Source organism: Equus quagga, chromosome 9 (assembly GCF_021613505.1).
Source record: "Equus quagga isolate Etosha38 chromosome 9, UCLA_HA_Equagga_1.0, whole genome shotgun sequence".
Lineage (NCBI taxonomy): Eukaryota > Metazoa > Chordata > Mammalia > Perissodactyla > Equidae > Equus > Equus quagga.
In genome coordinates, this window is record NC_060275.1 from 109,241,340 (window position 1) to 109,266,073 (window position 24,734).

At 42.3% G+C, this 24,734-nt stretch overlaps 1 protein-coding gene across 5 annotated transcripts in view; it reads right to left on the minus strand.

Moving 5' to 3' along the window:
• The window catches only part of TRIO (trio Rho guanine nucleotide exchange factor), a 355,799-nt gene that overhangs the window by 116,291 nt on the left and 214,774 nt on the right, over positions 1-24,734 (minus strand). For all 5 annotated transcript variants that reach the window (XM_046672288.1, XM_046672289.1, XM_046672290.1 and 2 more), the window contains 8 exons: positions 23,918-24,113; positions 22,912-23,078; positions 20,867-20,986; positions 18,781-18,972; positions 18,157-18,306; positions 14,203-14,317; positions 6,015-6,130; positions 2,963-3,085 (listed from right to left, as the gene is read on the minus strand). In XM_046672288.1, coding sequence (XP_046528244.1) covers positions 2,963-3,085; positions 6,015-6,130; positions 14,203-14,317; positions 18,157-18,306; positions 18,781-18,972; positions 20,867-20,986; positions 22,912-23,078; positions 23,918-24,113 — 1,179 coding nt within the window. The remainder of the gene's footprint in view (positions 1-2,962; positions 3,086-6,014; positions 6,131-14,202; positions 14,318-18,156; positions 18,307-18,780; positions 18,973-20,866; positions 20,987-22,911; positions 23,079-23,917; positions 24,114-24,734) is intronic.

The window sequence follows — 24,734 nt, forward strand, 5'->3', positions numbered from 1 at the left end:
TAGGTTTTCATTGTTGATATTTAAATCTTCTTCTGGCATTTATCTTGGTAGCAAGATAAATCCAACAACTTTTTTCCAGAAGGCTATCCAACACCATGAAAAAAACCTACATCTTTTAAAATGAAATATATAGGTTTTTATCCTTACTGTTGTTATTTCTAGAGATTGCTATAAAAGCAGATTTTTATTTTAAAGTACACAAATATGATCATTTGAACAATCTCATCTCTAGGCATAATCAAGGGTTTGGAGAACAAAAGCAAACTGAATTCTTAAGTCCACATGCTCAAAAGACTTTTATTCATCATGTTCTGAGGTAACCAGAAACCCAGAAAGGATGCACATTCAACTGTCTTAGACACTTTCTGGCAAAGTAAGGCATCTGGCACTGGGGACAGCGGTGATCAGGAACGCAGCAGCCGCGTGGGAAGAAGGCAGCAAAGCTCTGAAAGTGTCAGTGAGGCATTGGTTTCGAACTTCAGTGTGCTTACGTCACAATCACCTGGGAGCTTGTTAAACACACTCATCTTCAGGCCTCACTCCTAGACAGTCTAAGTCAGTAGGTCTTCGGTGAGGGCAGAAGTCACTTTAAGTAAACACCCATGACTGGGGTGCAGGCGGAGCATCCCGAATCAAGCCGAGTCTCAGAGAGCGACCAGAGGCTTCGTTTCTACTAACACTGAAAATGTTACAATGCTAATTACTGTAACGACTGAATTCGAAGACTGTCCTATCAGAGCTAAGGATTCTCTATATAACCAAAGAAAAATGGATTCTCAGAAGACAATAAGAGAGGATGACAGAGGCGACCAAGAGGGTAGCCTCTCTTCAACAGGAAAAACTAAAGGACTGCTCCAAGCACCAGCGCAGGAGCTTTCTGATTAAAAGAAAGGCAGCTAGGAAAAAAAACTGCTGGGGAAAAAAAAAAGTGAGAGGCGTTCTTTGCAAAATCTACCAGTTCCTCTTAGCAAAACTGATTCAGTACACCCAATCACAGAGACAGGTCTGCGTTTTTGGGAAACAGAAAGGTCAGATGTCACCTACGATTTTAGACGCTTATTTTTTATAAAATACAAGGGTAAAAATATGTCTGTTACTGCCCATTCTTCCAACACTATGCCCCAAATTTGAGGAAAAGGGAAATTTAGGGATGACAGAAAAATCCTTTCATCCATGCTCCACTGGTGTGTAGGAAAGCTGCCACGCCACTGAACTCCAGCCGGTGACACGCACGTATTCTGTGTGCGTGGCGCCCAGGAGCTGTGCTGTGAACGCGCCATTTGGCCACATACAACGGCCTGCACAGTGGAGCATTAACAGAACTTTACGTTGGTAAAAGGGAGCAAATCTGAAATCTACCTCTGAGTGCTATATTAGGCATTTTCTGAGTACTTTTATAAACAAAGGATATTCAAAGAAACAAATATAGATCACATAAGGTACACTATTAACAAAAATGAGAATCACAGCCGGAGGTGTGCTGCATCTAGAGGAAGGGAAAGACACGATCTGGACCCACAGAGGCGGGACCAGTGGGCTCTCCTCGCCAAATGGGTGCCCGCCTGGGAATGCTGAGTGCCCCTGCCAGGTGCGGCAGTCGGTGGCTGCCTGCCTGCCTGCCCCGGCCCTGCCCGCCCCCCAATGCCCTCGGGGCCACCACTGAGTGACAGCTCTCCTCACCGAGCCCTGCAGTGTTCAGTCTGTCCACTGTGTGCTCCTCTTGCCCAGAGACCAGGGAGTCCCAGGGCCCTGCACCCCGAGGGTGAACGGAAGGAAACAAGCTTAGAGCTTGGGGGGCCTGGAGCAGAGCAGGGTTCGGAAGAACAGCAGAAGTCAGAAAGCGTTCCAGAAAACATTGAAGAGGACAAATAAACATACTACAAAGTAGCTGCTGTCACTCTAAATGATTTAAAAATTCCCCTTTGACATGTTTTCAAAGCCAGGTGAAGGGTAACATGAGAAAATCAATCTTTTTACTTTATAGGAACACTTCTTTTTAACCAAAAATATTATCCAGCCTGACCATTTATTTTCCACACTTCAATTTGAATTAATTTTCAGTGTTTCGTAAAAACTCAAATCTATCATCAAAAACACAGGCATTTCCGAAAATATTACCAAGAACGTATATTCAAAAACTTTGAAAACTACCACCACCACAGGTTGAAAAGGGAACTCTAAAAGAGTCTCAGAATAGTTTTGAGGTAAAAGAAGGAATTAGCCTCTGCAGGTATACACTTTAATGGGGAAAACACTGAAGTCAATATGTGGATTCTTATTATATACTTGCTTAAAAATTCACACATATACTGCATATACCGTGAAGAAGTATTTAATTCTATTTGATTTTCAGGAGAAAAGTGAAAATGCCTCCAGTTTTACAAACCTGTGGACAACCACAAACAGGTATACTGAAACATAAACTCTCAGAGAACAGCCCACCAGCTACAGAACATGGGCCGCTCCAGGACTGGACCAGCACAGTGGCACTACTCTAACAGCTCTCACCGACTGAAGACCAGGAAGGAAAACCCCCACGGAACACAGCCAAGCCCAGCTGGTAACACCAAACAGTGTTTCAAAAAAATAGCAAGTACTCAGAAAATACCTTGGAAACAAAAACAGAAAGAGAAAAGGAGAATAATAAAAAGGGCAAAGAAGGGGCGGGGGGGGGGAAGGAAGGAGATGGGAGATATTCACAGAAATCAGAGAAACAAATGGAAGACACATAAATGACGGGACACCGAGGAGCCAGCGTGAGAGGCAGTGAGAAGCCCCACCTCATGTAATGCAGAATAAGCCACCAGGGTCTCCCTGTTTCTCCAATTTCAGAAGGTATTTCCTAAATGATCTTTGTGAGAAATGCCTCATTTACACAAAGAATCCTGGTCTAGGTCACTGTGGAAAAACCCAAGCAGACGCGCAGGCCACTACACAGATGTCTAACACCGACATGACTTACCTTTGCGGTGATCTGGAACTCCTCGTGCTCCTTCAGGAGCTCCTGGGTATGCTGGATGCTCGAGCCCGTAGAGGTGTGTGTGGAAAGGTAGAAATCCCCGTTGTCATGGATCCACTCTAAAGCCTGCAGAGGGAGGGACAGAAAACGCTCATGGCTCAACAGTGGGAGAGTAGCAAGTCCCAATTCCTTAGCGTCTCAGTGTTCAGCAGCAAGAGGGTCGCAGACCACTCCTCACCCACCCCTTCTCAGTGTTCTTGAGAAAGGATCTTAGTTGTGGTTTATTTCATTGTACTTTTATTGTGCCTCCAAGGTTCATGGTTGTAAGAAACTCTTGAACTTTTTACGGTTGCTACATAAGTGACACGATAGAACTTTCTAGAATGTCCTTTTTTTTCCTTTTTAGAATTATGATACTTATTTCAGAAGCATGTCTCTTTTCGAGGGAGTATTTCTTGATGTGTGCCAGCCTTGTCTGTGATTTCACATTTAAATGAGATGTTCACATCTCTGGAATGTCAGAACCTTATTGGACGTTCCAACTAAAAAAGAGAAAGGAAGCAGATGCGAATTCCTAGCCTTCAAATGTGCAACCTTAGGCCTTTCTTCCTATTCCTGAGGCCAGTGAGTACCCAGGTGTGTACCCAGTGCACTTGCTTTTGAGGGTTCCTTCAGAGGAGCCCTCCGCATTATGCATGAATACACCTCTTGGAGATGCTGGCAGAGGATGCGGTTTAACCTTCCAGTTGTGGGAGAGAGACGACCACACCTGCAGAGAAGGGGGCCAGCGAGGTTCAGATTTCAACAGAATGACACGGTTCTAATTTGTATGTTCTTTCATGTTTTTAGATGTAAGCCAATTCTTTTCTTCTATTTTCATATATCTGAAGTGAAATTAGACATTTAAGTATACACAACTAAGAAGCAATGCTATGGAAAAGAAGCACAAAAAAGTAGAAGCTTTTATATTTGTCTTTCGTAATTTCTAAGTCATCCACTGAGACTCACTGGTCTTGGAACAGAAACATCACTGTCTCTATTAGATACATCACAGTATTTATGGCATTTTAGAAGGAAAACTGAAAAGGAAACCATGACCCAGCTTACTCATCACGCAGCTTAGTGGCTGAGAGTTTACTTTTCTTATTATGCCTGAGCGCACCTCTGAAACAATGTTAACACTGACACTGATAGTGTTACTGATATCAGTAACTGAATCAAGGCAGAAAGCCATCTTTGTCAATTTACTCAAAGGTCCCTAGTTTCTCCACTCATATAGCAAATCGCCCCGGAGGGCCTGTGATGGAGTCAGGTGCTGTGTGAGGCACCGGGGAACAGGAGAAGCTCAGGCCCTACCCCTGTAGACCAGGAAGGAGAGACATGGAAGGTACACAAAGACAAATGAGAGGAGGGAGACCTCTCCCAGAAAGGCGGGGACCTGCAGGCTGAGAAGGGTTGGCCGCGGGAAGGACGGGGGAAAGCTCTGTGGGCAGAGGGGCACATGCACGGCCCCAAGCTGAGCGAGCTCAGCCTATTGCAGGGAGAGGTGGGAGGTGAGACTGCGGAGGGCAGGAGGGCTCTTGGAGGTCACAGGTAGAGCTTGGACTTTTGTCTGAAAGTGAATGGGGTTGCTGTCTGGAAAAGGGATAGGAGTGGAGAGCGAGTGGAAACAGCAACACTGGTTAGCAAACTGGTTCAGAGGTTTAGGCAGGACATGGCTGGGGTTTGTATGCCATGATGGCTCTGGAGGCAAAGAGGCGGAGGCAGATCTGACACACGCGGGACGTTTGCACCTATGGGACCCAATAAAGGGATCAAAGAGGGAAGATGAGGGAAAGACGGGAGTGGGGAACGACACACCTGTAAGATGAGGGGGATGTGGGGGCAGGGAATCAGGAGTCCAGTGCTGCCTTCGGGAAGGCCAAAGTGGAGAGATGCCAAGGAGGCAGCTGGGATTGATAAACCCGAAGACCAGAAATGGAGGTCAGGGCTGGGAGACAGCAACAGACAGAGATAAGAAGAGAGGAAAGAGAAACAAGAACAAGCCCCAGACGCAGCACCGGAGAAAGCCAACATTCAGAGGAGGAGATAAGGAAGAGGGGGCAGCAGAGAGCCCGGGAGGAGGAGACCATGAGGCAGGGGGAGGCCACAGAGGAGGTGTCCAGGAAGCTCAGAGGTCGCCTCCCATGTTCCCACCAGTAACACTGCATCCAATTCACCTCAGGGTGCCATCCTGAACACTGCACACCAGCAAGGGGACTCGAAGACTGTCTGTTACAAGCAATCGATATGTACTACGGAATTGTGGCATAGAACTGAACCCAACAGGGCCACAGTGCTGTTGGGTCATCATCTGTAATGGCATAAACTTAAGAATTTTGTTTTTGGCAAATGAGCTGACTTTGGGAAAAAGCAACAACACATTGCATTATTGCTCCCTGTCAAGGGAAATTATTTACAATTTTGTTCTCTGTAGCTGAACGATTCCCTGTTTTTCAACAGAGAGATGATGAAGATGTGAGAAAAGATTACGAAACAACCTCTAATTAGAAACAAAATCAGGCCCTCCAGATATCTGAAATATGGTTGAACAATCTTCAAATAAAATGTTAAGAAAATGCAATTTAAATATTAAAAAATACTATTGCCTGCCACCTCTGTTGGGAATATAAGAACTACACTTGGTAAAGCCAGCCAAGACGAGAGGAGGCTGAGTCAGGGCGCTGGGCCCCTGGACCACGAACTCCAGTTTATCAGCCTATGGGGAATGCCCAGTTCTAAGCACCAGGCTACCCACTGTGAGCCTAACAGTCACCAACTGGAACAAAATATGCTCCCCAAGTGAGAAACCTATGCTGAGGGAAATTTAATCTTTCTTAGGCTGTAAGAAGAGGCTGTAGGGTTTTCTTTTTAAGATCAACTGTTGATTAAAAGCATGACTGTTTTCATCGTTAGAAAGCGGTTTTCGGAACTGGAAATGTCCAAAGCTGCCCATCTGATGAGGGAGGGCTGGGGACGAGGTGGAGAGCTCTGGGAGCCCTGTGTCACAGCTGACCTGCTTGGCACTTCGTTCGAAGACCACGTACTGCTGGCACTGGTCTAGGCGCCTCTTTCTCATGGTCCAGTAATGCAATACCCTGTTCTCCCGCTGGAAGAGTTCATTTAAGATATCTGAGAGAATAAAGAGAAAGTATGTTAGTGCTCACAATCAATGAAAACATCTTCAAAATTCCATTCACTTTTATGTAAATACTTTTTATCAAATGTCATTGCAAGACAGAATCCACACTGCTGGCTTGTCCAGTGTTCTCACGAGCATGTCAATCAGACCGCTCCTCATTCTCTTCGCCCAGTTTATCATCTTACGAATGAGATCACTAGACACTTAAAGCTGGCCTCTAACACCTTGGGTCAGCTGGATCAGGGGATACACATATTCCATCCCCTGCTGGGGCAATTTAACAATGGCCCAAAAAACATCAGTATTAGAGTGACGTCAGCATCATGGCTAAGTGAGTATTTCCAGTAATCTTTCCCCTCCAACATACAACGAACAAACATCCACACTCCAACACAGGACATCCAAACACAACATAAAAAACGTAAGAGAGGGGCTGGCCCCATGGCCGAGTGGTTAAGTTCATGCGCTCCGCTGCAGGCGGCCCAGTGTTTCGTTGGTTCGAATCCTGGGCGCGGACATGGCACTGCTCATCAAACCACGCTGAGGCAGCATCCCACACACCACAACTAGAAGGACCCACAACGAAGAATATACAACTATGTACCAGGGGGCTTTGGGGAGAAAAAGGAAAAAAATAAAATCTTTAAAAAAAAAATGCGTAAGAGAGACCCACGCAACCATACGACAGAGAGTGGAGAGGCTGGAGCCCCCTTGGAGAAGAGGGAAAGGGGTAAGAGAAATCTTGACTTGCTCTGCTTAGACTGTGATCCGGGACTGCGGGAGGCCTCCGAGAGGGAAGGAATGGGGGAGGGGATGTTCATTCACGGGAATGTCAAGGACTCCCGAGGGCCCTTGCAGCCTAGAGGGAAGCCCTCTACCAGGGCAAAAGCTCTTGTGGGGGGTGACCTTATCATCCCAGGAGAGCAGACAGTGAAAGCAGAGGGCAAAACCCCCGAGATCACACAGGAGGAAACCGCCCCCCCCAACACACACATCCGTTCTGTGCAGCTCCAGCCACTGGGATTTCGGCTGAAAGCAAACGGCTCAGAAAACATGGCTCTTGACCCCCACCCAGTGGCGATAGGTGGTAACTGTGACCAAATAACACCAGGATGCAAACAAAGAGACCCAGTCCCTCTAGCAATATCAAACATTATATTAGCTCTCCAGACCAGAAAGAAAATGACAAGTACCCAGAAATTAGTCCTGAGGACGCAGAAATATGTAATCTAAATGACAAAGAATTCAAAACAGCTATCATCAAAAAACTCAATGAGGTAAAGAGAACGTAGAGAAACAATTCAACGAGTTCAAGAGCTACATCACAAAAGAGATTGAAACTACAAAGAAGAATCAATCAGAAATATTAGAGATGAAAGACACAATGGAAGAAATAAAACAAAAGATGGATTCCCTGAATGCCTGAGTGGACACAAAAGAGAAGCGAATCAGCATAATCGAAGATAGACATGTTGAAATGCTCCAGACAGAGGAGGAGACAGAACTAAGATTAAAAAGAAACAAAGAAAGTTGCTGAGAAATATCTGACTCAATTAGGAAATATCACATAAGAATTATTTGTATTCAAGAAGGAGAAGAGAAAGAAAATGGAGTGGAAAGCTTGTTCAAAGAAACAACAGAAGAGAACTTTCCAAACCTATGGAAGGAAATCCATGTGGAAGAAGCTGCCAGATAACCTAAATATGTCAATGTAAAAAGACCTACTGCAAGGCATATAGCAGCGTAACTGGCAAAACTGAATGACAAAGAAAAAATACTAAGGGCAGCAAGGGAGAAGAAAATAACCTACAAAGGAACACCTATCAGGCTTTCATTGGATTTCTCTGCAGAAACCTCATAGGCTAGGAGAGACTGGAATGACATATTCAAATCTTTGAAGGACAAAAACTTTCAGCCAAGAATACTCTAAACAGTGAAAATATCCATGAGATATGATGGAGAAATAAAATCTTTCCCAGACAAACATAAACTAAGGGAGTTTGTAGCCACAAGACCCCTCCAACAAGAAATCCTCAAGAAGGCACTCACACCTGAAAAAAAAGAGGAGGAGAAAGGGTTACAAAGCACAGACTAAGGAGATAAATAGTTAGACAGAATCAGAGCAGGAGAGCAAACACTCAAATATAGCAGTAAAGACAAAAGGGAAGAAAACACCAAAAACAAAGATAACATTGTCATTTTAAACACAAACTCAAAACACAAGATGCAATAAGATGTGAAAAAAACAAGCTAGGAGGGGAAAAGGAAAGGGAGTGAATTGGTTTAGTCTAAGGGAATAAGAGGCCATCAGAAAAGGGACGATCTTATCCACAAGATTTTGAATACAAACCTCAGGGTAACCACTAAACAAAAAAGCAGAACAGAGACACAAATAATAGATAAGGAAAAAACAAAGAAACACAACATAAAAAAAATACATAACTCAATTTGTAGACCAAAATACACAGGACAAGAAACAAAGGAAATGCAGGAAAACTGGAAAATGAGTGATAAAATGGTAGCATTAAGCCCTCATATATCAATAATCATCCTAAACAGAAATGGATTGAATTCTCCAATAAAAAGACACAGAGTGGTGAGATAGATTAAAGAACAAGATCCAACAATATGCTGCCTCCAGGAAACACATCTCAGCTCCAATGACAAACACAGGCTCAGAGTGAAGGGATGGAAGACAATACTCCAAGCTAATGGCAAACAAAAGAAAGCAAGTATTGCCATACTTATATCAGACAAAGTAGACTTCAAGATAAGACAGGTAAAGAGAGACACAGGGGGGCAGTATATCATGATCAAAGGGACATTCCATCAAGAAGAAATAACACTTATAAATATCTATGCACCCAACTCAGGAGCACCAAAGTACATAAAGCAACTATTAACAAACCTAAAAGAAGATATTAATAATAGCACAATAATAGTAGGAAACCTCAACACTCCACTCACATCAATGGATAAATCATCCAGACAGAAAACCAATAAGTAAACAGTGGAATTAAATGAAAAGCTAGAACAGTTGAACTTAATAGACATATATAGAACATTCCATCCAAAAACAGCAGAATACACATTCTTCTCAAGGATGCACGGAACATTGTCAAGAATAGATCATATGTTGGGAAACAAGGCAAGCCTCAATAAATTTAAGGTTGAAATAATAACAAAGATTTTTCCTATCACAATGTTATAAAGCTAGAAATTAATTACAAGAAAAAGGCTGAGAAAAGGACAAAGATGTGGAGACTAAACAACATACTATTGAACAAGCAATGGATCATTGAAGAAATTAAAGGAGAAATCAAAAAATGTCTGTAGACAGATGAAAATGAAAACATACCATACCAAGCCATATGGGATGCAGCAAAAGCTGCATTAAGAGGGAAATTCATTGCAGTACAGGCTCACCTTAACAAACAAGAAAAAGCCCAAATAAGCATTCTGAAACTATACCTAATTGAATTAGAAAAAGAAAAACAAACAAAGCCCAAAGTCAGCAGAAGGAGAGAAATAATAAAAACCAGAGCAGAAATAAATGCTATTGAAACAAAAAAGGCAATAGAAAGGATCAATGAAACAAAGAGCTGGTTCTTTGAGAAGATACATAAAATTGACAAACCCCTAGCAAGACTTATGAAGAAGAAAAGAGAGAAAGCTCAGATAAATAAAATTAGAAATGAAAGAGGAGAAACAACAACGGATACCACAGAAACACAAGGGATTATAACAGAATACTACAAAAAACTATATGCCAACAAAATGGAGAATCTAGAGGAAATGGACAAATTCTTAGACTCTTATAACGTCTCAAAGCTGAATCAATAAGAAATAGATAATCTGAATAGATCACTCACAAGGAAAGAGATTGAAACAGTAATCAAAAGCATCCCAAAGAATAAAAACCCAGGACCAGACAGCTTCCCTGGATAATTCTACCGAACATTCAGAGAGGATTTAATACCTATCCTTCTCAAGCTATTGCAAAAAAATAGGGAAGATGGAATGCGTACTAACACGTTCTACAAGGCCAACATCACTCTGATACGAAAGCCTGACAGGGACAACACAAAAAAGGAGAACTACAGGCCAATATCACTGATGAACATAGATGCAAAAATCCTCAACAAAATTTTGGCAACCCCAATTCAGCAATACACCAAAAGGATCATACATCATGATCAAGTGGGGTTTATACCAGGGACATAGGGAGGGTTCAACATCTGCAAATCAATCAACGTGATACACCACATCAACAAATTGAGGAATAAAAACCACATGATCATCTCAATAGATGCAGAGAAAGCATCTGACAAGATTCAACAGCCATTTATGATAATAACTCTTCACAAAACGGGGATGGAAGAAAATTACGTCAACATAGTAAAGGCCATATATGACAAACCCACAGACAACATCATACTCAACGGGCAAAAACTGAACGCCATCCCTCTGAGAACAGGAACAAGATGAGGATGCCCACTATCACCACACTTATTCAATGTAGTACTGGAGATTTTGGCCAGAGCAATTAGGCAAGAGAAAGGAATAAAAGGAATCCAAATAGGGAGTGAAGAAGTGAAAATCTCGCTATTTGCAGATGACATGATCTTATATACAGAAAACCCCAATGAATCCATTGGAAAATTAATAGAAATAATTACGAACTACAGTAAAGTTTCAGGGTACAAAATCAACTCACAAAAATCAGCTGCATTTCTGTACTCCAATAACGAACTTACAGAAAGAGAACTCAAGAATGCAACTCCATTTACAATCGCAAGTAAAGAATAAAGTACCTAGGAATAAACTTAACTAAGGAGGTGAAGGACTTACACAATGAAAACTATAAGACATTACTGAAAGAAATTGATAATGACATAAAGAGGTTCCATGCACATGGACTGGAAGAATAACCACAGTTAAAATGTCCATACTACCCAAAGCAATCCAGAGATTCAATGCAACCCCAGTCAGAATCCCAGTGACAATCTTCATGGAAATAGAGCGAAGAATTCTAAAATTCATATGGGACAACCAAAGACCTCGAATTGCTAAAGCAATACTGAGAAAAAAAAAAAAAAAACCAGTCAGTATTAGATATTTTGTTCAAGACCATTAAAAGCTTCCTGTAGAAGGAATTTAGTATATATTAAAGGATATATGTCAAAATGGTGGCGTGCCAGAAGAAAAACAAAGTCTTTTTAAAAAAATAAAAACAAAAACATAAATCCTGAGGAGAAGGGAGGACATGAAGTAGAGAAGCACAAAGGTGGAAAGGCCAAAACATCCTGATTACATAAAAATTAAAAATGTCATAACCAAGGAATGTAACCGTCATAAAAATACTGCACAAATAAAAAGCCAGGAAAAACTACTGGGAAAACAGAAGACATAGATCTAATTTACTTAATATTCAACAGAAAAAAAGATCAACAATCCACAGAAAAATAAGCAAAGCATATAAACATGAAATTCATGACTTTTAAAACGCGGTCACTAAAAATACAGAAACACGTTGAACCTCATTCAAACAATGAGACCATCTTTCGCCATATTCCTGGCAAGGACTATGCTTCCCAGTGCCGGAAGGGGCAGAGGGACAGGCACTCAGGACCCTACACCACTGAGGGAGGACCACGGAGCACAAGCTTTGCAGAGGGCAAGCTGGCAAAGGTAAAGCATCGAGGTGTGCGTACCTCTGAAGCAGGAATTGATCTTTCAGAGGCACGGTGCTTACACAAGCTCTCAGCAGGATCTGTACTGAGATGCACAAACACTGAGGTGCTGTTTGGAAAAACTGGCAGCAACATATGAGCCCATCAGTGGGCGGGGGTGGGCAGGGTTAAATCACTTATGAAACCACTATACTAGACATTAAAAAGGATAGCACAGATTTTAACTTCTGATATAGAAAGAGGACTAAGAGGATTATTAAGTGAAAGCAGTAAATCGCATGGAAATACAGACTCATTTTGGTAAAAAGTAAAAAGTGGGATGGGTAAGTTGAATTCACATATGTTTATATTTCTCTGCTTATTTACATTTATGTACACAGGCAGGATGCACAAAAAAGTCTTGACAGTGGTTACCACTGGCAAAGGAATTTGGTAATTTATAGACATTTGTACACTTTAAAATTTTTTTACAGTAAGTCTGTTTTACTCTAGAAGTTTATAAAATAGACAAAAAAGTTTAGAAAAAGATTCCTAAGACAAATTGTGAATCAAATAAAATGGTACGTAGAATATAACTTCATTATGTTGGAAAACCCTAAAAATATTAACTTTTCCACAAATATTTGCTGAGTTGCTCGTAGGCTATTTTGTGAGAAACAAGAGCATGCGAACAGCATTTACCTGTCAGCTCAGGGGTAATGCTGCACTGTCTTTCCTATATTTACCACAGTTTAGTGAAACAAATTAAGGCTGAAACTTGAAGAGTGTCAAAAAATTAAGCTACCACTTGAATGAAAATATCACAAACGAAAATGAATATAAGCCAACGGGTCTTTCCTAGTCTCCTGTTTCCCCAGTCGCTGCCCAGGGCAGGACTGACTTGGGGCAAGTAAGCAGCCAGGCAGCGTGGTAACTGCTCTCCTGGGACTGAGATGGAAGGGAGACCACCTGGGGCTTCCTCAAGCTCCTGAGCGATCCTCTGTGGCCAGCCTGCCTCTTCTGGCCCCATGACCCTCACGTGGATTTACTGCATTGTCCCATGCATAAATCCTCTGTCCCCAAGTAGATGGTAAGAGAAACAGAGCATTTCTTTAATTCTCCGTGGCATCCAGCTCTCTGATGTCCAGTAGCAAACGCACAGACTATCTAGTGAGTGAGACCATAGAGCACACCCTCCTCTCACACAGGCACGCCTGTCAGACCAGCACAACCTAGAAAGGGTCACAACACCTGTGATCAGAGAAAACAGAGGACGACCAACAACCAAAGCAACATCGAGAGACAGGAGAAAGGAAATGATTTTCACAGGAAATGAGCTGAGTAAACGGATCACGAATGCAAATAACATGCTGGCAATGAAGACTTGTTCTTGCTGAAAAATGGCTGTTCTCGTCAGTCACTCATTGTCCCAAGAGAAACGCCCACTGGTTAAGAAATATAATCTCACCTGCAGGACTTAGAGGAGTATCCTGTTGTGACAAAAAATTATTCTGTGACAACTAACAGATGAAGGGGAGACAATATGACACAGAAAGTGTTTGCCAATTATATTGCTTTAAAAAGTGTGAGATGAATCACTTGTTACTGTTTTTCCTACAAAGCTCCACTCTAAGAGAGCAGCCTGTGTGGCCTCAGCTTCCTCATCTATCCAGTACTGACTGCTCGAATCAGGGAGAGAATTCAAGCTGACGGAGCGATGGCGGAATATCAAGGCTGTTGAACAACACCGATCAGTTTCTGAGGATCCATTTCCACGTCACTTCAATTGAACTTGTCAAAAACCACGATTAAATTTAAGTGACAGAATAAACATTTCAAGTCCCCTTCACTTCCACCCACGTCAATTCTACTAATAGTTTAGCACAAATCTTCCCCGATCTTTTTCTACGCATTTACATATACATATAAAACATAGTTTTATAGATTTTTATACTCAAATTGTATCATACTGTATAATATTATTTTGTAATTTGCTATTATCAATAATGAATTACGTATATAAAACTGATAACACTTTACAACAATAACATTGGTCTATAATTTCTTGATTAGAACTTTTAAAAATATTTTGCCCATACCTATTCCTGGTCTTCATTTTTTCCTGATTTCTAATATTTTCACTTGTTTTAACAAAAGCCAATGCCAATGAACATCTTGAATGCTACATTTTCTCCCTGTTTATATTCTTCAATTTTATTCAATAAATTACCAATCCATATATTTGTTTAATATTTTATTATTAAAGTAAGAGAATTAGTGCAAACTTTAATAATATGAAATGGACATTTAACATGAAGTCCTGGATCAAGATTTCAGGACGTGTCTTGTCAAGCTCTTCCTATCGCCTCTCATGAGCTGGCTGCACTCACTTTTCACTTGCTGTTCAGGGGCTTTGATGTGTGTCACCATCCCTGGCATGTTCACACTGTTCCTGTGCAGGTATTTCAGGAAGACATCTGCATTCCTTCTAGCAAGTGTGCAAGCCTAAGAAATAACGGAGAGCAAGGTGTTGTTAATCTGACTTATACAAACATGTACCTTGAGTATATATGGATGACAACATCATACAGCTCTAATATACGTCTTTACCCAAAATGTTCATCTAGCCAACTTGTGGTTTGGAGAATATATAGGTTAAATCTTATTTCTGTTAAAAAAAGAAAATCTCTGTCTTGGAGTCCTTGCTCTGATGAAGCTGGCAGCTATGCTGTGAGCTGCCTGATGGAGAGGCTATGTGGCAGGGGACCCAGGGCGGCTGATGGTCTGCAGAGGTGGTCTCAGAGAGGAAGTGAAGCCCTTCCCCAGTCCAACCCTGAGGTGGCCGCATCCCTGGCCAACACCATCATAGCAGCCTTGGGAGAACCCCTGAGTAGGAGGAGCCTGCTAAGCTGCGCCTGGATTTCTGTAATGGGCAGACAGTAAGTACTTCCAACCCACGGAATCATACCGCAGTCTCTGTCTCTTTGTTGTAACTACTCAACCCGCCCCTTGTAGATGAAAGCAGCTGTGGATAATACGTACTGAATGAGAGTGGCCGCATTTAGTCCTCAGGTCTCAGTTTCCAACCCTTGGTTTGAGGCATTGAGTTTTGGGGTGGTTTGTTATGTGGTGTTATTGTGGTAACAGATAACTGATATAACATGTTTGTAAACCAAATACGTAATTTCATTAATGTATTAAAAAACAAGAGTTTTATGTAAGAGAAAAGGTATATAAATATAAAATCAAAATAGTTAAGAAAAAGAATCTCTTCATTATATTTGAACTGGAAATAACTTACATACTTCCTGTCCCTGCTCTGGAGCTAACCTTTTCTTCAAGGAGCTCTGTCTCCTTGTGCTGAGAGACACACTCTGGGCACTAGGGATGCTTACTATTACAGGCAGACCGTGAAGATACTGCAGGTTCGGTTTCAGACCACCGCAATAAAGCAAATATCGTAATAAAGTGAGTCCCATGAATTTTTTGGGTTCCTGGTGCATGTAAAAGTTGTTTACACTATTCAGTAGTCTATTAAGTGTGCAATAACATTATGTCTAAAAAGCAATATAAATACCTTAATTTAAAAATGCTTTATTGCTAAAAAAAAGGCTAACCATCATCAGAGCCTTCAGTGAGTTGTAGTCTTTTTGCTGGTGGAGGGTCTTGTAAAAAATGCAGTATCTGCAAAGCGTAATAAAACGAGGTGTGCCTGTGTTGGGTTGGGCACTGTTTCTAGGCCATTTCAGTAGATGGAGCTAGGATACCTTTTTTTAATAAGAGAAAAATACATCCTGAGTCTTTCCTGACCAGTCTGAAATAAGCTGCCATACCAAACAGTGATGGAGCTGGTGAAGACTGCTGGGGCACAAGAACATCTGAGCCACCCTGACTCGAAAGGACCCCCACTGGTGGGACGAGTTAAACGTAAAAAGAGAAATGACTGCAACTGACTGAAACACACCAAATATGTTAAAATCCATGATGACAGTAAAAAACCAAATGGATCATCTGCAGAGGTTGCTAGGGCAACAGCTCACTATGCTGCAAATGGTAAACAAAGGGAAAGAATGAAGCACTCACCTCGCCTTCTCTGGACAAACTACTTTAGACTTAACAAAAGCTGAGGAGGATTGATTCTAGCTGATCAAGGCAGAAGGAATGACAGGAGATGACCATCTTGCAACTCCTAATGAAAGCACATCACCACTGGCTACTACACCCACTAGGTGAAAGGCTGAGGCGGAGGTACATATGGGTGAACTACGCTCACCGCATCTGAAGCTCCGAAAAATCCTCCTGTTGCAGAGAGAAAAAGAGAAGCCGACCTGTGCGCCTCCTGATGTAATTAATGCCTTGGGGAGCACACGGCACACACAGGTGTGCTAAGGGAGTGCGGGCACACTCACACATGACTCTGATCAAGGCTCTCAACCTAACAGAAAGTTAGAGAGTCCAGGATGGTGGTAGTTGACTCCACATGATGCAAGTCCCAAAATCCAGAATGAGGGGAATTCCTCAGTATGGACCTGATTTCTTCCATTAATAAATGGTAATGAAACGAAGGGTGGTGTTTAGATTAAATCAGAGTTAAGAGACATACCAACCAAATCAATGTGTGGACCTCGTTTGGATCTTGATTAAAACCACGTACAAAGACATTTATGGGACAGAAAAAGCTGAACACTGATGGATTTTACATAAAGAGTTACTGTTCGTTTTTAAGATCTGATAATGGTATTGAGGTTATGTATTAGAAAGGTACAATTTAATGTTTAGATACATACTGAAGTATTTACAAATAAAACAATGTAATACCTAGAATTTAAAATAATCTGGGGAAGGGGGACATACACCCATATGCTGATAATTATCAAAGCTGAGAGAGAAGCAAGCAGGGGTTCATCATCCATTCTGTTTCTGCATACATCTTTAAACTTCCATAACAAAAAGTTTAAAGAAATCCAATACACAAACACTATGGAATCCCACTTGGACAAAGGAATCTGAATAGGTCTGTGATTATTTTTGGTCTAAAATTTTACCTAAATATCTCTTAATTATATAACTACGAAGTACTCAATTTTGTTTTATACTAAAGGGATTTCAGAGAATGAAAGGCAAATTATAATGATTCCATTCAAAACGCCCTAACAGTGGTCGGCATTTCCTAAACCTACACAGCGCCACCGAGAAGGGGTGGCCCTTTGAGGTCCTGTCTGAAACAGCTGAACTAATGGCTCCGGGGAGCTACAACTGGTTTCCCACCCTGATTTGCTCAAAAGGGAAATCACTGTCGGGGAAGCTCAAAATAGGTACATGAGATAAGAATTTTCAAAGAGTTACACTTTATTCTCCCAGACTAAACAACAACTCTGTCAGCACAGACCATCACCTTCAGAAACGAAACAGAAATTATTAAATGTAACAGGAAATGCTGTCAGAAGGGTCAGAATGCTGAAGCAACCAGAAAAATGAAACTTAACAGAGCAACAATGCAAAGTCAACCCCACACCTATTTCTAACAGGGCTGAGTGGCAACAAGCAGAACCTCAGAAGACCTTGTTCCGCAGTGAAAGAATGCAACGTGGAAACAGCCAATGTCAACGTGTCTAAAAACGTTGACCACTTTTTAAAATTTAATTGTTTCAAAGCACACCAGTGACTTATGTATGATTGTATATATATGACAAAGCAGGCTTAAAAAATTCCTCATTTAAAACTTCTCAGAGTTAAAATTCCAGCTTGGCCTGAATGGGATGAAATTTCTCTTGCAGGACATTTTTCCTGAATAACTATTAGTAACTGATCCTGTAAATGCCTAGCGATGTTCCTGCTTCATGTCTACTCGACACTGGGCTCATGTCTTTTGAGATACAGTCTCTATTCCTAAAAAGACTGAATTTCCAAAGGAAGATTATTTTAAGCCATGGGCATTTTTGTTCCACCAAATCAATGAATCTTTCCTCCACCCGACCCGCCGAGTCTATTCAGCATCATTTGCTATTGTGACTTCCACCCATTCTCTATTTACACAGATTTCTAGCTCTTTCTCTATGAAAACTAGAAAGATGGTGTTTTCAAAAGATTTTAAGATTTTCTCTGATCAACTAACTTGTTACTGAGGCAACGTTTCTCCGATCACTTGCCACACAAGGGCAGGGCGTGAGGTGTTCGGGGCCCTCCCTTCGAAATCAAAGATACAACACACGCCTAGCACGGAGAATCAACTGCACTCTTCCAACTGACTGGCCGGACCCTCTCTACCATCGTCAGGTGCACCCTCCTGGATTTGTGTACAATGTTCAGTGAGGCACCCACACCCCAGAAAGCCAGCTCCGTACCTTCAGGAATGCTTCCTTTTGTTCAAGGTGCTTGCTGATCATTGGGGTGACGTGGTCCGTCTCAGAATTGGGGCCCAGTTTGTCGGCTCCTCCGCACCAGTCCTCCTCTCTCTTGTACTCCTGCTCCAGACTCTCGAGGACACTGCAGACCTGTGGCAGAAGGTCCCAGGCTCAGAGAGACCCCCAGCATGGGACAGTACAGATCGGCATCTCTGGGAAACATTTTCTGTCAGGCTCTGGACATGGAAGTGCTGGCCTGAGGACCAAGATCGTCAGAAGGAACCATGGGCTCCACCTTACATCAGGACAAATGCAGGGAATCAAGGAGGCAGGCCTTCCAGAATAAGAACAAAATAAAGGCTGAGCTTCCTCTCTCTGACATGTTTCAGGCCATGTATTTTACACGAGAGGAAAAGGAGGTCTTCTCAGCTACCTTCCAACCTATTCTTCTTTGATACCAAAGGCAAGCAAAAATAATCTTAATTCTGGAATGCTTTTCTCTGCTTGGCTTCGAATTGACTGGTTCAATAATGACTGATGAGTAAATGACTGCGCTGTCCCAAAGAAGTAAACTCAAAATAAGACGTGAGTTGGGAGCCCAAGGTATGGACTCTCCCTTCCTACCTGCTCTGAGGTTTTGTAGAAGGCGACGGACGCATTCACAAGCTTGAGGCGGTCTTCCATCTTGAGCATGAGCTGCTGCCAGTGGGAGGCCACTTTCTCTGCACAGTCCCTAATCATATCCATGTCGTAGTGGTTGGCCTGCAGCATGGCTTCTGCCTTCTGCTGCACCTGCAGGGCACTCTGATGTGTTTTCTGAGGAAAGAGGAAGAAAAGAGCTGGCTTATTTAATAGGGGTGTCACGCATTTACTGGGAAGGCTACCATTCTCCTGTTCAGTTAATACTCATTAGGACACTTCTAACAACATAGCGGACAGTTTAGTTAAAAAAAAGTTTATGCCCAGGAACAATTGTGTTTATATTTAAATTACCTAATGAAGGATGAAATGCACTAAGACTTTCCAGAATGGGTCTCAGTTGTGGGGTTCTCAGCTTGAGAAAGAGCAGGAAAAATCCTTAACAGCCAATATTCTAAGAAACTTGTTAAAATGTTCCAAGTTTATTATTCCTATTGATCCTTCTTACAATGGCAGCTAGAGGCAAATGAACAAGTGTAGACAAAACTGGCCAAAGAGAATGCCTTTTATTTTCATTTGTACCTTAAACTTTGGACTCGAGTAAAAAGTTTTCATGAACTATTAATTTTAAAAAGAGAGAGGCGGGTCTGGCCTGGTGGCATAGTGGTTAAGTCAGTGCACTTGGCATCAGCGGCCCAGGGTTTGCCAGTTTGTAGCCCGTGTGTGGACCCACACACCGCTCATCAAGCCATGCTGTGGCAGGCATCCCACAAATAAAGTAGAGGAAAATGGGCACAGACGTTAGCCCAGGGCCAATCTTTCTCCAAAAAAAAAAAGAGAGAGAGACAGAAAAACATAAAAGCTAAGAATGAACCAACTGTGTTCTCTAGAGGTCCATGTCATATAACAAATCTATCAGAATAACAAGACAAATCCACTAAGAATTCCGGCTCTTGTATCCTCACCAGAAGATTCTGTGAGGGGCTGAGAGGTCAGATTCTCTTGGTGAATAACCAGAAAGCCAGGCAGGATAGCAACCAGGGGGAGGACATGTGTCTCTGTGGACACAGATTTTTTTCTTTTTTTTTTAACAATAGCAAAATTTTGCATTTCACCTCAAAAGGTACCAAGGATCCCATAAAACACTATACCCAATATAATCCTACCCTTTACTCAGACATGTGATGTGCACTGGCAATTTAATTACTAGAAATCACTTGGCACAGTGTACAATTTTCAAAAGATGCCCAGACTGTGAGCTTCAGAAGGAAGTGTTGATGTGTGTCCACTGGCACTGACTAGTTGAAAATAAACTAATCTAGGGAATAAATTAATGGTAATTTCTGCAGCTTCCTTCTCCAGCTGATAATATGTATGTAACTAGAGCAGGAAACAAGTTTTCAGTAATCAAATGCTCTTTTTCCCTTGATGCCACCCATTCTAATTATTAACTTTCCCCTCCCCGCAAAAGACTAGAAATAATTAGTCCATATGCTGCAAGAGTGCAGTGGAGCAGGCCTAGAACTGGCCTGAACAGTTCTGCTGAGGTCCCAGCACGGCCTGACCCTGCCGAGGCGGGAAAACACTCTGTGAGTCACACCGCTTTTCACCAGGTTGGAGGAGTTCTGTGCACAGCACTGTTTATCGACAACAGTGAAGTCGTGAGCCTCTCAGAGCACTCTGCTTTGTGCAGACAGGGCACACAGCAGGAACGTGCCTATAAGACCAGCAAAATGTAAAAAGCCTCAGCAGAGACTCCAACCTGGGCTCCCTGGTGCCGAGGTGTTCCTGACGGCGGAACGTGGATCCTGCCGGGGCCCTCACCGCAAGAGGACAGCAGGAGCTGCCCACAGCCTTGCTGTGAGGTCCCCTGGCTAGCAGGTGTATCCTCACTTCACTGCAGTCGCCAGACTTTCCTTCTCCTGGGATAAACTGTAGATTTGTAAGCATTGCCATTTTGGATCCTACTGAACCCCATTTGGCTCTCAGGGTCAGTGCCACATGAGGAGACTTAACAGGCTTGTCCGGAGGTTGGAAAGACCCATTGAGAGGCAGGGCCCAGCGTTCCTACCTCGATGGCATGCTGGAACTGCTCGTGCTCTCTCTGGAGCTGCTCCGCCTCTTGCAAGGAGCTGGCTGTGATGAGTCCAGCGTTCAACATCGACTCTCCATTGCGGATCCAGCCCAGCACCTGAAACACGACACAGAGAACTCCAAGCAGCAGCCCTTCCCAGGCATCCCTCCTGCGGACCAGCAGTGACGCGGTCTGAGTGCGCAAGGTGGTCGAACTGCTCCCGTCAGCTGCCCAGTGCTGGTTTCCTCATGATCCCACCAGCCACAGCCTGACATCCTTCAATGGTATCTGAGCATAAGTGCTGCATTTATAAATTATCCTGCTATCTTTAGTTGCAAATGGGAGCTGAAAAGGTAAACAGTCCAGCGGATTGTTATTAGTCCACAGGTCAAAACACATTAAGGATCACATTAGAAAACCTACTGCTGTGAAGAATTCCCTGATAATCAGGAAAAGTACTCTATTTTCCATTCCTTTTAGCCCTAACGAACATGTAAAATTAGTAAACGGCTTGATAAGGGAACTATACTATTTCACTAACATATTTTCCAATTTAACACCAGTGTTTACACTAACCAAAGAATGAATTAAGCTGTCCTATAACGTTCAGGGTCAAACCACAAGATTCTCGACATCACACACACACATAGAAGTCACATCTGACTGCGGAGCCACAGAGATTGTGGAAGGTCATTCTGGGTAGTTATTTGTGGCCGAGAAGTCGCTCATTACCTACCCAATACCTATTTTCTTCATCTCCTTTACTCAGAAAACTTCAACTTTTGGGAAAAGCTTAAAGTAAAACTGCTTCTCAGCCCCTATTACAGCTTGCTTACAGATATGACAAAATTCTAGCCATTGAGATCAAAGCAGTAGCCTCTGGTAGATTTTGTGAACACATTTCTTTTCTGGTATAGGGTTGCCTCCTTCTTGTTATGCCTTTCCCTTTCTGATGCCTGGAATGTGGAGGTGATAGTTGGGGCTGCAGCAGCTATTAGGCAACCACAAGCAAAAAGCCACCCATCACCAAGACGTTAGCCTAACCTATCACGGGGCCACTGAATGAATGCCAGCAATCTACCACCTCCTGACTCATTATGTGGGAAAAATAATTTTTTTAAGCCACTATTTTTGGACTCTGTTATTCAGAGGCAAATGTAATCCCTAATGGGTACATTAGTTTATTCCTTTATTTCTTAGACTAATTGTATTATTTTGGCAAAAAGAACACTTTATTAATTTACTTTTAGAAGGCAGGTCACAATACTTCATGTCATTAAATGGTACTCTTTTAAAGATTTCCAATTTAATTGTAGATCTGCTTTAAGGTGACTGCCACCCACTTATGCACCACACTTGCTTGTTGTCCCCAGCCACCTTAAGTCTCCTCCAATCAGATTAACATACACTCTTCTGTGCGTGTACCAGAGTCCAAGGAGCCATCCTTTCCCTGCATGAAGCCAGTACCATATGTGGTTTTCCTGCGCAGGAGATAAAATGTCACGTACATGCTGAATACATATATGCAGGGAATCTGACCGGCGTTCAGCCAAAAGCAATCTCTTCCAAATGTTCCATTTTTATTTTGCCATGCGATCTGGGATGTGGCAGGACAGCATCCTGATTAACACAAGAAAACCCCAGCCATACACAGCGTGTGATCCTGTCCTGATTGCTAATGGTGTATTTGGCAGAAAAATCATAGTTATTTAGCCCGGGAGGCAATGTACTCAGAGCTTCAAGCAAGAGACTTCCAATAACAAAACAACCTAGATGGATGCTACCCTCAAGTGATATGCCTGCTGGGCAACAAAGCCTTTTCCATGACAGAGTAAACCACACAGCTGTCCAGGCATCGGCTTGATTTTTATACATTAGCTGTGGCTGTATTAGCATGTGTGTTACACTACGTATCAGGGCAGCTGTCTTCTGATCAGGGACGACCTTCCCCAACACTTACATGTCCGAATTACCGATAACTCATCAAGGGCTTATCAACTGGGTCCTCTTCCCCATGGCTTTGCCTCCAGCAGTTTGCTTACCTGCTTCACCTCAGCCTGCAGATGGCGAAGCTGCACACACTGCTCCAGATGCTTCCGATGCTGTTCTGCTGCTAAATCCAGCTCCTGCTGCTTTTCGTGAAGAAACTCCAACAAGTCCTGGACCCGAGTTGCCATGTCTACATCTCTATCGCAGAGCAGCTCCACGCCTGTGGACATTGAAGGGAGGCCCTGGGATTCAACTAGCATTTCCACCTGTTCTTAAGTGCTGCAGGACACCCATTCGGCTTTTGTGAACAATGTGCCGGGCTGGGGGCTGAGCCAGCACTTTGAAGGCCAAGTTCAAGGAGGACACAGCCAGCAGAGGAGTGTTTGCACCTACCTCCAAGCATGCGAATGCGTCTCACAGAATGTATTTGATGTGCTCCAAAACCAAACATAATGTATAGCTAATCAAACCGAACCCATGCCTCTCAATCTACTTCTGTTCTTACATTGATATTGGTGAAAATGTGATATCCTTTATAAATGAGCAAACTTTGGTTTGTTTTTGTTTTATCGCTGTATACCCAGTTTACTCTTCAGCAAGCATTTAGTTTGATTTGCATAAAATGAGTAAGGTAGTGAGCAAGCAGGTCATTGCTAAGTAAGTTTCTAACACGACAGCATTCTCGCTACATTTTTGAGCCTATAGTGACATCTGCTGGTAAAATATAAACAAAGAAAAAAATAATTAATGTGAAAATATTTTCTTGAGATTTCCATTTCATTCATGGAGATACAATACATAATTTGTTAAATTAAAGTTCATGCTACTTGAAATAACATGCAAGAATATCAACGGTAAGTATACTAATCATAATGTTAAATGTGATCATATTATGTGGAAAAAAAAGCAAAATGCTCCCTTTTAAAGAGGAGGTATCTATAACATCTATGTCATAGGGGCTAACTGAACCCTGCAGTCGTCATTTTAAAATAAACTGGATGAGTTCCTACGGTGACATGAAGACCCCACAACCGACACAGAATGGAATGCACTTCTTACCAGAGGCCTGAACTTCATTGACATACTGCAAAAGGTCCTGCCCTTGGTGGATGACATCGAAGGTCAAGTTATTCATGGTCAAAGCTTTGTCTGCGTGGTGCTGGAGGCGCTGTTCCGCTATTGTGAGATCTTCCGTGTCAAAGTCATTCATTTGCTGAGAAAGCTCATCGTTCCAAGACTCAAGATCTGAGATGATCTGACAGAGGAAATTATCTGCTTAGGACTACAACTTAAAAATAAGTATCTGCTGCAACATCTCACTGTGCCAAGTCAGTAAGGAAGAGACAAATGGATTGTGTCAGAAGGACACAGAAGCCAGCTGAAGGGGCGCCCCACTGGCCAAAGGTGGGACGATTAGGCACTAAAAAAATGACAACTGAATAAAATATACCGAATATACAAAGATCCACTAAATCCTAATGGTGCTAAAAAAAAAACAGAAAGAGCTAAAAAAACAAAAATTAAATGAAAAACTCTGGTTCCGACGACAGGTTGACGGAGAACCAGCCTTTATCCTTAAAACTGGTAAGTAACTGAAGGAGAAAATGAATTATTTAAGCATGTAATCATGAAGGAAAGTTCTTCTTTATAAATAAATCTAGCTATTAAATGTAGGAAGAATAATAAAATTAGAAATATTTTTTTCTAATTTTCTTTGAACTGTAGTAAAGTAACTGTTCAGATAATGATCATCAACCCATTAGGCAGATTATCACGAGAAATGACGGGAAGTTAACAGCGGAAGGATCAGACTGCCACCACCTCAACCCACCGGCCAACTTAGCATCCCTAGGGTGGGAGCAGACAGCTGTGCCTT